This window comes from Clytia hemisphaerica, unplaced genomic scaffold, assembly GCF_902728285.1.
Source record: "Clytia hemisphaerica strain Z4C2 unplaced genomic scaffold, Clytia hemisphaerica genome assembly, whole genome shotgun sequence".
NCBI classification, from domain to species: Eukaryota; Metazoa; Cnidaria; class Hydrozoa; order Leptothecata; family Clytiidae; genus Clytia; species Clytia hemisphaerica.
In genome coordinates this window covers 465,804-480,304 of record NW_027104027.1, presented here as the reverse complement: position 1 = coordinate 480,304, position 14,501 = coordinate 465,804, and the positions used below count along the sequence as shown (strand labels likewise).

At 36.4% G+C, this 14,501-nt stretch overlaps 2 protein-coding genes across 2 annotated transcripts; one reads left to right on the top strand and one right to left on the bottom strand.

Moving 5' to 3' along the window:
* The first annotated feature begins 1,871 nt into the window (after positions 1-1,871).
* LOC136811639 (zinc finger protein 511-like) lies at positions 1,872-3,088 on the top strand. The gene has a single exon (XM_067068264.1). The coding sequence runs from the start codon at positions 1,911-1,913 to the stop codon at positions 3,009-3,011; it is 1,101 nt and encodes a 366-aa protein (XP_066924365.1). The 5' UTR covers positions 1,872-1,910; the 3' UTR covers positions 3,012-3,088.
* Position 3,089: 1 nt separating this feature from the next.
* LOC136811638 (ammonium transporter Rh type B-like) lies at positions 3,090-11,335 on the bottom strand. The gene is made up of 9 exons (XM_067068263.1): positions 10,702-11,335; positions 9,361-9,544; positions 8,357-8,652; positions 7,416-7,582; positions 7,012-7,149; positions 6,433-6,566; positions 5,744-5,925; positions 4,631-4,704; positions 3,090-3,870 (listed from the first exon to the last, which is right to left on the bottom strand). Exons 1-9 carry the CDS (start codon positions 10,844-10,846, stop codon positions 3,454-3,456), a joined length of 1,737 nt encoding a protein of 578 aa, XP_066924364.1. The 5' UTR covers positions 10,847-11,335; the 3' UTR covers positions 3,090-3,453.
* Between the last annotated feature and the right edge of the window lie 3,166 nt (positions 11,336-14,501).

Here is a 14,501-nt window from a genome sequence, read left to right as displayed (position 1 = left end):
CCACCTTCGATACAAAAAGTCTCGCGCTAGGTTTGACAAGCGTAGAAAACTCGGATTAGAGAAGACTCTACACTGCTATTTGTAAACGAAAAAAGTTCTGACGTCAATTTCATGAAAAAGTACTGCGACGTCACAAAGTTTCAAATAAAAAGGTGTGACATTTTTGTTGCACGATTTCGAATTATTTTATATCAACACACGCATCAAAATCGAACATTGTTGTTTGATGATTAAACTTTGTCTAACATTATTTAAAAAGGTTTCAATGTTGGTTGCATTGCATATGCGCAGGTCTTAAGCTGTCCGCATGTGAAGCCAACAAACGGGAAAACCTTCAGTGCTCAATCGCAAAGCGCGAGCCTCTTCTTCACAACTAAGGCTTTTTCTTTCCTAGAAGCAACCCTCTCACCACCTCAGACACCTTTGGGCGTCTGCAACGACGGGTACCCTCGATAATTTTGACAGGGTCACTATGGCATTTCATTGAACACAAACTTCCGTTATCTTAAAAAGACATATCATCAAGGCTTACAGACACAACATTTTGACTAATGTAGAAAGTTTAGAAGTATAATTTTTATTATTGTATTCGGCATTTTAAAGCCAAAACCATGTCAGGAATTAACCCACATTATAGTATTTTAAAGGCTTTTGATGTGCAAGCAAAACCGTTAACCGGCGTTTGCGACGACGGGAACCGTCTAGTTCAACCCTAATATGGTTTTGCCTACTAAAAGGGCCTCGAGTTCAAATTTTGACTAGTTTTTTGACTAGTTTTGCTCTTCTAACTTTGTAGGTATCCAGTAACTTAGTTTACTATTAAAATTCTTATCTTTAAAACTAGATCAGCTATATTGATGGAATTTTCAGGGAATGCTCCAAATAGGTTATTGGTTAAGTACACCTGTATAGTTTAAAGAGGGGACTTTAAAGAGTATAATCTAGCAAAAAAAATTCTACACCCAATTTCAATTTAAGAGGCTTTTTAGGCCCACCCTGGAATCGAAGAATCTATAATTATTAGCTGTAGCTATAAATATTATAAGGTAGTTGGTTTTATACAATCATTGCCCTGGAAAGTTTAAAACAAAAACTAAAACTTTGATTGAATATTTTTTGTTGTTCCTACGCCAGGATTATGGAACTTTTTTAGAAATAGCATTCAACACAACTTGTATTTATATCATCAAGATAGTGTATTTATTTTTGGAAATTATTTATTATTTATTAAATCCATTTTTCAGATCATTTTTCTTCTAGTAGAGAGAATTCTGTTTCACTAGCTACCGGGGGAAGGGGCACCGGATTTAAAAGAACGATCGTATGCGCGACTCAAAATTATTCCTTTAAAATTGGACCCACTATGCCTCGTAAAAAAGTGAAATTTTTCAAAGATCATTTACTATAACATAAAAATTCGTTCATTTTCCGGCTTTTTTACTTGAGTTTAGACCCCTTTTCAGAGTTTTAGAACTACTCCTTACCATTACACCAAATTTTTCATTTGTTTTAAAACTCAATTAAAATAGTGGTTTTCGTCTAAACAGCCTACATCACTTTATGCAGCTTAAAAATAGTCTGAATCATGGTCAGCATGTTTCACCAGGGTCAACGCCATGGTCTGGAAATAGGAGGGGCAGAAAATATAATGAATACACTTAGGTGCAACCATCGCTTAATGAATTATAATATCGCAAAAAAACTTTCTTTAAAAAAATGAGGGGGCTTTGACCCCCATGGGTCCCGCCAAAGGTTGGTTTTTTTGGTGTCTTTTTTTGGACTATTTTAAGTCTATCCACGAAAATGTCAGCTTGTTATAATGAGAACTAATATCACTATCTCCATCAATTTGCGTTTTTTTTGTTTACAGATTTTGACTTAACATACTTTTCCTTTCTTCTCGTTTACAGATGGAAATATCAAAAGAATTATTAACAGGCTTCCCATTGCGTCGACATAAATTACCTACGGATCCTTTCTTCGACGATGGAAACCAAATATTTAGTTTCCATGAAAAGACTGTGAACTCTGATATTGATTTCTTGGTAGATTCCATCTCAGCTGTTCATATTGAAGAGTTTGAATGTTCTGTTAAGGGTTGTCGGGAGACTTTTACAGATCCAATGCAATATAATCGACATTATGATATGCTTCATCGATACAGCTGTGAAACTTGTCACCGTAATTTCTCATCCAACCATTTGCTATCACTGCATATAAGTGAAAGTCATGATGCTTTCTTTAAAGCGCAAAGAGATAAAGGTATTGCTGTTTTTCACTGTCTGATCGAGTCTTGTGGAAGATCTTTTAAAGCTGTTGAAACCAGGAGACGACATTTAGTTGAAAAGCATAAATATCCACCTGACTTTCGTTTCAATATGGCTAGAAGACCACACCAGAAATATCAGAAGAATAAGAAATCAAACAATAAAAATTCTTCCAACGGGAATGTTCTAATTGAGGCTGAATCTGATGTAACAATGGAAATGGAATATGAATCTAAAAAAACGAAGACAAAACCTAAAACCCAACAGCAAGATTCTTCTGGGAAAGCAACTGATATCCAAATGGTCGATCATGCAATTGGTATGTGTGTTGAATCTGGAGAAATCGACATTGGAAATCGACATTCGGATTCCACTGGTGAGGGAAGTAACACACAAAATAAAAAACCGAAACCTAAAAATAAAAACAGAAAACAGAAAGGGAAAGGACATAAAAAACTCCCTAAAGATGAAAAAATAACCATAGATTTTCCTGCTGTCGAGGATAAAGTCACTACCTTGTCAAATGAAAAGCCAAAAGAATTAAAGACAGCACATAGAATTGACGACACCTCAAGTAAAGAACCATCAAGTAATCTACCAATGGATAAAGACGTTGATTCAGTGCCTTGTAAGCAAGAATTGAAAGAGGCAGGAACTACTAGTTTCACTATGAACACAAAAATGGTTCCTCGCTCAGTATCTTTCGGTAGATGTTGGATGACCACTAAAGGATTAACGAAGTGATTCTTTAGAATCCCAATAGAATCAATTCTGAAATAAGTGTTAAATAGAACAATAGAAAAATTACTTATTTTGTATTCGTTACTTTTTTTGGAATTTATTTTGTGGTAAATATAATGATATGATTTTTAAAAATCTATTTACGTTTTCACCTGCAACTAATGGCCTAGAAATGCTGAAATAATACTTTTTCAGTATTTTAACTCTAGGAGTTTTTTTAAAAGAGTCAATCTTTCGACAATCCAAGTCAATTCAATTATGAGAATAACAATGGAATCTGTTGTATTTGTAGATTTTTACAATCGGTTTTTAATTGAACTACTGTGGACCATTTTTCATTCATTGAGTCATTCTTCCATTTAGATCTCAATCATATAAAAATATGTTACTTTCAATCATCTCAAATTCTTTATCTCGTTTAGTTGAAAATGAACAGATTCCATCATCAAGAGGTCGCTGCTGTACCATCATCATCAACATCAGAGTTGTCAGCAACAACAATCAAAGGCGTCATTTCAATTCCACCATTTTGAGCTGGTCTCATATCACCATTGCTGCCTAAATTTACTTTACCTCCTTTCACATTTTCATTATCATCGACAGGTAGCTCCCGGCTTCCTTTTATCACACCATCACTACTTTTGGCGCTTAAACTATGATAGCTGTGCCGTACACTAGACGGTGTTTGTCTTCCTGAATTATATGACGTCATTTGAGGAATTCCGTCACCGGAGATGACGTCATCACTTGGATGTCGGTGGTTGAGATCGTAAAGTCGTTTGTTGCCACGGATACTGTCGTGATGTCGCTCCCCGTCGTCCTCGAAATCGTCATCGGTATAAACGTCAATACATGTCGACTCCTGTGAAAAGAACAGTAAGATTGTATGTGTTATATTGTCACACATTTACCACTCGACTTTAAAGAGTTCTAATTTGTTTTTCTAAAAGAAGTGATTTCAGCTTATTTTTTACATAACAATGGGAAACTCTTCTCGTTTTCGCCTAATTTCAACTTCAATGAGATATGATGGAGTATTTTTGTCTGTTCCCCACAACACAACAGGTAGTTTAACTAAGAATCATGACTTGTTTCTGATTTGACTAGGCTACGTCATATCTTCCTTTGCTCCGGACGTAAAACTCCTACTCTTCGAATAAGGCCTAAAAGCCTAGTGCTGTCTTTTGTGTAGACCACAATCATATGGGGTCCTCCCAGCTCCCAGCGGTATGCGTGAATGAGCCTTTTCACTTGGGTGAATGTATGAAAATTTTTAGAAAGCTGCGTAAATGCGTTAATTCGAAAACTTTGCGTGGACAAAAATTGCGTGAATTTCGAAAAATAATTACGTTAATGCGTGAATTTGGAATATATATTGCGTGATTGCGTGATTTGAAGGTCTGCTGGGCTCAATCATGGCAAAAACATATTGAGAATTTTTGGAATTTCGGGAGTATGTTTTTCAGAATTTCCCGAAAGTTTCCGAAAGAATGGCAATTTCAGCATTTCCAATTTTTTCATTTTTCTCCATTTTTAACATTGTTAGAACGTTAGAACGTTCTTCTAATATTTTCCATTACAGCGAAATGCCAATATATCAGTATTGGGATTGAATGGATTACCTGAAAGTCAGCATGGTCATCAAATGCATCATGAGCAGTCAATGGTTCGAAAAACTTCACTCGAATTGATGCACCTAAATGTCAATAAAAAATAAGATGAATGAAATGTAAAAGGTTAGTGCTTAGCTCATATACTCTTTTTCTTCTTGATCACAGATTCCCCTCTCTTTACTAAAGGATTGGAAAAGATGGTAATCGCTAGGACCAATTTCTCTTCTAAGGATAATTTGCTTTGTGTGCACTCTCTTAATTTGATAGCACGTGGAAACCATACAGTAGCGTGGTGGGATGACCAAACTTTTGGCAAACTGGGCAGACAATTTTCGAAAGTTTCGATTTTAGCGACTCCTAAAACCAATGAAAGGGAGTGAAGCGAGGACAAAATTTATTGAATATTTTTTTTTCTCTTCTTGGCTGAAAACTGCTCATTCTAAGACGTAAAAAATGCAAAGGGGTTCCGAAATTAGTAACAGAGGCGCCTTTTTGCGCCCTTTGACTTTCAGCGTCCCCGAAAAATCAGCCACTATGGGTATTTGCCCCTCCCCTGCCACCACGCCGCTACATAGCAACGTAAGATGATAAGACTAAGAGTAGAGAAATTCTGTTTACAATAGTTCCACATCATAGCAAAATAGATAGCGAATGGACTATAGGCAAGGTTATAGTCGAAGTATGCTTCCCAGCTGGCACACAACGTCGTTTCAACGTTTGTCTAACGTTCACAACATCCATATAACGTTAGATGAACGTTGAAACAACGTTGTGTGCCAGCTGGGTGGTTTATTTATATATTTTATGCCTAAGATTTCACTTTTTCAATTTGAAATCTCAAAATATCTTCAATATATCGATTCTAAGTAAGGAAGCCTGAAATCTCGATCTCAATTATTTTGAAAGAGTCAAGCACTGACCCACGGAGAGAGCACTAAATCTAGTTTCACTTGTACACTAATGATGTAGTGCCGTTTGTCGTTAGGCAAAGTTTCAAACACTACGATGGCTTCTTTGCCGGTACCAACTTTTAAAAAACTTCGATCAAAGATGACGGATATAACTTGGTCCAGTGATATATAAAGGTCAGTGGAGCCAAGCAGAAAGTTTTCAAACACTGACCTGATATTAGACCTCCTATCAGTGCAAGAATAACAGTGACCAGTAAACCACCAAATTGATAAGCTCCTTGAATATATGCTGATCGTCCTTGACTTGCTGGTATCTCTGGATGTATTTTGATCAAGTCTTGATATTTGGTTGTGTTACTACTTGGAACTCGTGCAGGATATAGTTGATATAAACTGAAATTCACAAATTGATAGCTATGAGAATTTGAAAATCTCGTTTTTTATAAGAACAATGAGGCTTAAAAACGTCAAAAGATGAGAACTATTCGAGGCTTGAATTGCCAAAAAAAGAAAAGTCTAGCCTAGAAATATTATATAAAACTTTTTCAAACATAATAAGGAATTGTTATTTCTTTCAAACGAGTTTTTTCCACGTACCTGAAATGTTTCGAAAGTCAATCTCAGGTCAGGGGGTATCAAAATAGTTTGAGTTTATTAGTATGTTTGAAAATGAGGACCCAGATATCGAGGATATTGATAGATTAAAACTTCATATAAAAGTTGCAAGGGGACTTGGTTTGAATGAATGTTTGATGACGTCTGACGTCATCTGACCCTAGGAGGCTAGACCCCAATCCCTTTATGATGTAACTTTGATATATGATGTATTCCGTTGCTTTTAGTCAACATTCAACTAGACGGTCGCTCTGTTGTATATTGGGAAGATTTAGAATAGCTTACCTTGTTCCGTAGTGTTCTTCATTTGCCAGAAAAGCACATACCACAGCTGCAAGACCACTAACGATTCCTGGCATACCATGTGTTGCGTACACACCACGTACGTCATGGATGTTGAATCTTCGTCGTAATTTAGGCTACAATATATTGAAACCAAAAGAAAGCTAATATGAGAGAATCGTTTTGAAAAGTTTTTTTTCCAATAAAGTTTTAAAGTCAGATTTTGATAATTGACCTAAAACTGAGAATTTTTTTAAATACTTCAATACGGAAGATTTTGGTGGGAATAAGCTTTGAGAATTTATAGTGAAGTACCAATTTGAGAATTTTGTAAGAAAAACAGCGTTAAATGTAAGCCAAGGGCGATTTATAGTTAGGGTTATTTACGTAGGCTCAGTTTTCTCTGATTGAGCCAATCTCGTACCCAGAGCAACATGCACAACTTTTTGATTTTACTGATGGACGTGATACAATTTCATGAAAATTTTCAGAATCAAAAAAAAGCGAACTAAGGGACTGGGTTCGAGTTTGAGATTGAGTGGTAATAGGATGGAGGGGGAATTAAATGAGAATCATACTCACCAAAATGTACTTATAAGTCAAGATGGAAATAAGTGACGCTAAAACACCAAGTATAATGGCTCCCCAAGGTCGTACCATCAACGCCGCAACAGAGCCAATTGCAATACCTCCAGTAATCGTTGCATTTTGTAAATGTAACTAGAAATTGAGATTGTTGGAATTTTGTTAAAAATAGGAAAAGAGTCTAGGGCAGTCTTTGAAATTTCGGTGTAAAGACGATTATTTCTAAAAAAAACGGTCGTAAATCCATGAGTTGATAAGACTAGGTATCTAAAACTTTGACAAAAAGGTTCAGCGCTGGGTTGACCTTCCAAAACTGTTATCCTCAATAATAGAGAGCCGAATTTTTCTGGAATAGTCTTTTTGGGAGTTTTCGCTGTCTCATTTTCAGCCACATGACTTACAATATTATATCGATGGTCAGGACTTTGTAGCACAGTCAAGGAGAAACTTGTGATGCAACTAGCAGCTAATGCATAATAAGTGTTTGCAATAGCTCTTCGGTGAGCTGAATCTTCTTCTACAAATGCGCTGTTCAAACTTGGAAAGTATATCCATAAAAATAATGTACCTGAAATAAAAATTATTTGAACTGTGTTAAATCTCAAGAATTTATGCTATTTTGTTGCTATGTAAAATGCATTTTCCATCTCAGACGAAAAACCTCCCTTGGCCACTGTTTGAAGTAAATTTACTTTTGAAAATATTTTAATAGGGTGATTGATCTTTACTACTTCATGAGCCTAGTAAAGATAGATTTTCACTTCTTGGGATCAAAACGAAACCCATCAAAGTTCCTATCAGATGATAAGATGCAACTCTTTTATGCCGTACACTGTCAGTGCTCCTTACAGATTCATACATACACTCCTGTCTCACTGCCTCGGTGGATCTTCATCACACAGTGGAGATAATAATTTCTATCAAAATACCAATTGGGATAGAAACTCTATTGTTCTCAGGTCAAAAAAAGTAGTGAGATGGTTCTGCAATGCAATTTTTCAATTGAATTTTAAATAGATATTAAAACGAATTCAATTTTCTAGTGGGGCTGAAATTTAGGGTTTTTTCTTTACCGGGGACTAAATTTTGGCCAAATTTTCCAGCGGGTGCCATTAGGTCTGCATTAATGACCTTTCTATTTTTCCTTATTCGTTGTTTCAATTTGAAAAGGCAAATCAAAATAAAATTTGGCTAGATGACTTAATGATGAAAATCCGACATTAGAATGAATATCACTATGCTTTCTACCATGTAGAGATACAATGAAAAATCTAGATAAAAGTTACCAAGTTCCTTCCTTTCTCTTATCGCTACAAAGAGCATAATCGTTTAATAAAATTACCTATCATTGAATACATTTCAGATTTATTGGATGTCGACAGGGCTTGACTGGTGCAAACACGTTTATCGAAAATCATTCGTGAAATAGCAATCCCAAAGATAGCACCAAACAAATGTACGGTCATTGATTGGCCGAAATCACTGATCTGAAGTAATTGTTTACAAAGCGATTCGTTGATAGCGAAAAAGATGGTTTCTATCAATGCAATGATGAGAAGTTGCAGGGAATTGACTTTGCCAATCAATGCACCAAGTGATACAAGAACCACTAGAACTGCATAGTCAGCATTGATCATCCTGTGGAGAAAAGGTACACTTTTGATTGGAAATGCTTCTCTAGAAAAATACGAATTCACTTCAAACACTATCTCCGTATCAAAAAAATAAAGACTTCTTTATTTCAAGGATACAGGCTCGCTAAAATATTCGGTGAATACTAGAGTACTCAAGAGAGAAAGTAATCAAATTCTTTTAAGAACAAGGGTCAAAATGCTTATAAAGTTATACTGAGATTTGGTACAGTTACTGTCAGGTGGAGGGTCGTTAAGGTTTTTCAGACTTCACAAGGAAAACTATGGGGGTGAAGTTGGGATATCTTTTAGTTTTGTCATGATAAGACTGTTTCTACAAAGTGTACTATAGTCTAAGACATGAGCACGCCAAAGATCTCATCCTTAACTGTTTTGATTTACCCAAAAACGGTTGGGTTTGCAACGTCAAAGTGGTTTTGACTTTCAGAAAATCTTTAAGGAAGGGCTACAGTGTGTTGATTATGATGTAAAGAGACATGTCAAGTTGGATTTCCCCACTGTTGTTTACTCTTTGACTAGTGGGAATCTCTTAGATAGAAAAATGAAGCAACTTATTTCCAACTCCAAAAAAGTGAATCGCGTACTGTAGTTGTGAAAAAATATCGGATTGAGAGTAAAGTCTGTCGCCATATTTTGAAAATGTGCCGCTCAAAAACAGAGAAAGTGCTAGATTAAATCTGTTACGTTGTATTACCTGTCAAGAGTCAATTCAACTTTTGATTGTCTCATCGAAAAGAAGCCTTGAAGTAAGGTGGCCCATTGGATAACTAACCCACCGATGAGGAAAGCATGAACCAGCATTCCACGGCTGTAGCGTTTCAGGAAGGTCATGATTAAACCAAATCCAAGAAAAACCATGATATGCAAATCTTGAAATGCTGAAAAAATAGCAAAACTACCATATAGTTATACGGTAAAGAGAGTAAGCGCCTTGCCAAGCGAGAGGTTGAGGTTTAATCATCTGAACTCGATTTGTTATTTTTAAGAGAATTAGGCAGTACACTTCAGTGCAGATATCTGGTGGTACAGTAAAAGGTATTTAGGCGAAAAGCCAAAAATGGTTGGGAAACCTAGCTGGCACACAACGTTGTTACAGCGTTCATCTAACGTTCATCTAACGTTATATGGACGTTGTGAACATTAGATGAACGTTGAAACGACGTTGTGTGCCAGCTGGGAGAGCACTTTCAAAAGACTAGGATTTACCAATTTTTTTGAGTTGATTTTGCTATGATGGATGACTAATAGCCATTAGCACTAGCACTGCTAATATCAACTTAGACACATAGATTGTTTATGAAATCCTTTGTGGTTATTCTTTAAGTTTCATGAAACACACGGCGATCTTTCTCCGCGCTTTTATGTTTTCAAGCAATGACTTTTTTCATACATGCTAGTTCGACAGATGCTATAGAGAGGCTATTGCCAATGATTTCATCAAGTCTGTTATTCTACTTCTCTGCAAAAGACCTTAAAGACCTTCAAAGCCAATTTTGTAGTGATATTTTATTCTATTACTATACTATATTTATATAAAGTTATTTTAAAATTTCTAAGGGTTAAAAAGCTCATTTTAGTTCGTCCATCTTCACTTTAAGAAGTAGATTTTCCTATTTTCCAGGGATTATCCACATATTTCCACGGAAGTTTTCTGACTTGAAAAGGTTCGTACCCCCCTTCCCCCCCTTCCTATATGGATATTTAATGGGACAGCCCATTTCGATTCTGGTAAGATTCCAGCGATTTTTATTCAAAATAGCGTGATACTCCATCTAGTTTTTGTTTTCTATAGGTTTTACTCTAGATTTTAGCGCTCATTCTAAAAAAGTTAAGGACCTATGAGCAACTTCACTAGGCTAAAAAAACTATCAAACAATAAAGTTCAGAAAGAAGTAGACGTGATTTTAGGCTTTTGCTCATTTTCCGTCGGCTAATGCGATCTAACTTACCCGAGCAGACTAAAAGTTTTTTATATAGGAAGTATATCTGTAAAGGTTTGCGATTCAGACTAATGTGATTTTAAGTAATGTCTTACCTGGAAGTTTTTGGTTGAAATCTTTACGGTTTTCATTCTTGATGTTCGGCTTAAAGTCATCGCCGTAATCCACAAAAACAACAAACAGGATTAATAGTATGCCTTGCAACAACAGCAATAAACTACCAAATTTTGTTTTGTTCATTTCTTTACTGTATATTACGAAAAATCTTGATTCTGCGTACGAGGTTGTCAAAAAAAATTTATGTTCACATTTGAATCTATGAATTGGTGTAGCTCGGAGCAAATTTCAGGAGTTACGTGCGTTTGTTTAGGCAATAGAACTTCCCGTGCTTGTGTAGCTCCGAAGATATTTCAAGATTTGCTTACGTTCGTTGTTCGTTCAGGCAATTAATAGTTAACAGTGTTCTTATGTTGTCCCTTCCTCTTCAAATTCCAAACGTGATGTCACGCTCATCAAAATCAAAACAGCATTAAAAACATATCATACAATTTAATAACAAAATGCCTGAAAGCTTTAAATTATAAAATAGACGAGAAGTTTCATTGCAGTAGATCCATTATCTCGCTGTTGATATGACATTTCAAGATTATAATCGCTTGGCATAAAACATTGATCTCGCTTGCTGTGTGTAAGGATGTTCTTTATTACTTTAGATCGATTTTTTGTAATGTTTTTGTACGAAAGCTGAATGAAAGCTATTATAAAAGTATTTCATGATTATAGATAATGACATCGATTACCAGTTTATATTGCATTGTTCGGGTATTAGATTTTCCGCCACTTTAAACTATTAAGTGCCGTAAGCCGGTTTGGCTCCGTTATTTAAATACATAACACCCCCTTTTCACAGACCCGGTAGGATTTTCTCAGCCAGCGGGGTAAAAATAACGGAATGAAAATCGATGGGGATCTGTATTCCAATATATTTTATACCTGGGGATTTTTATTCATTTGTTTTGAAAATTCACACACCCAACTGGAGCCCCTTCCCACTGGTAAAATTGGCAAAAATATTGTACCCGGTGGAAAATTATCCTCCAATTTTTGTCCCCGCTGAAAATAATCAAATAAATCAATCCTCACCTCAAAATATCATGCTATTTTTCCCATCCCCATGGAGTTTTCTGACTTGAAAACGAAAAGAATTGAAATCTCTATCCATAAAAAATATGGAAATATCAACCCTATCGAATTTCAGTCCGTTATTTTTATCCCCACTGGCTAAAGTATTACCGGGTCTGTGAGAAAGCGAGAAAGGGGTGTAAATAATGACCAGAGCAGCATGCTATGTACAACGTCTAAATTCAAGCCATCGATAAAGGCGCAGGTTTGAAAAAAAAAAGAAACAATAAACTCACCGGTTTCTTGAGCTGAGGTACCAGTCGGTCGGTCTCTGGAATACCACGTTGACATCGCTGGATTCATCAGGCGGTAACCTCCACAGCGTTTTCTGTTGCGCCCCTAGCCGCGGCAGACTATGGAGGCGGGGCACCTCCCGTGAGGTATCCTACCAACGTGGTGACTGACTTAAGTTTGCAACGTCCCTCTTGGTCCAAATGAACCAATGTGCGTGGCTTAAGAGTTTTTCAGAGAGTCTCTTTAAAGGGCTAGCAACGACAAAAACTAACAACACTCTCCAAGGGTCGTTTTTTTCAAAAACTCGAGTCAACGAAGAGTGAAAAGTCAAGAAAGTAAGAAAAATTTTCGAAATCATATTTTCCCGCTAATTTTCCAGGGATCAAAATAATTTGGAAGGGTTTTTTTATAAATGTACGTAAAATGGTGTGTTTACTGACGAAAATCACCACCTAACAGTCAAGAACAACATCGAATTAGCTTATCATAGGCGTTTGGCTTATCATAGGGTAATAAGACTAATTTATATAGTCTAATTTAGTCGAAAATCGACAAAAATGTCGATTGGCTGACGGAATATTAATAGTCGCGTCTTCTTTTTCTTTAGAAAATATCTGGTTTCCCATTGTCATTGTCAGAGGAATGTTCATGCAAGATTTTGACTTTGGCTTTGGGCCAGCTTTAGTTGAGGAAAATGCCCGGGGGGTACTAGGGTTGGCGAATGAGGGGTATGTGCGGACGGGACCTCCAAAAACCGACCCTTAGAGAGACTTAATTTGCTGAAAAGGTGACCCTTAGAGAGACTTTTTGAATTTTTTTTTCGATTTTTGGAAAAATTTATTACAATTTTTTCTCTGGAAATCAAAAAAATTCCTAAAATTCTTGAATTTTCCGACACTTAGAGAGACTAATTTAAAACTTTCTGATTTTTCCGACCCTTATCAATAAATACTATCTTCGTTTAAAACATACTACCTTTTTAAAACAATACTATCTTTTTTTTTAACATATTACTATCTTCGTTTAAAAACATACTATCTCATTTAAAAAGAAACTATCATATTTAAACCAAACTATCTAAGTTAAACCGATACTTACATCCAAAATCGAAATCTTCAATAAGGCCGAGTTACGGTTGTCGAGTTATAGATCGACTCATTTGACTGATTATAAAAAATTCCGAGTTATAAATCTTTCTTGTCTCGCTTATCCAACTTCCAACGGTGCGCATGCGCATTACGATAACATGTGGCCGGTCACCAAAGACATGCCCCCCCCGACATGGGGTAGAACTGCTTTCTCAGTTTCTTGACAAAGACCAAAAATACAATGGAGGAAGGAAAAAAAGCCAAGCTAATTGAACAGTTAAAAGACGTAGTGGATTATGTGCATTCTACTGGTTGGCCCTCCCCTCCTCCTTGACGCCGTGTTTTTTGAAACGCTCTTACATTGCGTTCACTGTGTGTCACCACTCTTCTCCACCGTAGCCCCTAATGATTTTGGTAAAAGAGACAAAACCTTACTCGACATTAAAAAATATATATTTTCACTCGTTAAACTGTTAACTCGGCTTTTCAAACCGTAAGTTTCTTTTGAAATGAGATAGTAACCGCAACGTTGCGGAATATTGCAGCGTTGCGGATCTGTGCAATTTGCCGAACTGTGCTGGGAGGAGTAATCTTATGCAAAATGACGGTAACGGACCAAACGGACCGATCCGGCCGCTCCAGCTAAAGAACCAATGATCGGCTAATTTGAAACATGTTATTTACTTCGTCTCGTTTACTCAAATTCGATCATGTTTGAAAAATGAACATTCAGAAATTTTTAGAGACGAAAAATCGCAGCAACAAATAATGGCGGCGAACTTCCATCCACTTTTAGCAGTCCACCTTCAGCAACAAAGTTTTGTTTTTTTATTAGACCCTTTTTCATTTTTTTCTCCCTCAACAGTGCTATTCATAAGCACATAAGTGTTTCAGTAAAACTGTCAATTTTCGATCTGACGATTGGCATGGTTTCAAGAGCAGCCACCAGCTTAGGAAGTATAAAATATCTGTTCTTGTCTTGATGATGATGAGTTGAGGTCCCTTTCTCCCATGGAAAAAAATCTGTTCTGTATCCTGGGCACTCCTGGGTTATATCATCTGTTCTGGGAAAAAAGTGGGACTCCTGGAAAATGTATATCTGTTCTCTAGAAATATTATATGCTCCTGGAAAAATAAAATATAACAGTTATTCTTTCTTTAATAAGGCGGCCATCATCAAAAAATTGTTCTGTTCGTCGTTCGTGTCACCACCTGCTGCCTGCCCCCAACTTACAGAAGTAATTTTCAAGAACCCGGGTATTTTTTCGACCGCTCATCCGCCTGCATGCATTTTTAACACCTGTTGCGACGCAAACAGAACAATTTTCTGATGGCCGCCTAAAGGAAGCAGGAATTTAATTTGGATGGCGGAAAAAATAAATTTTGGTGGA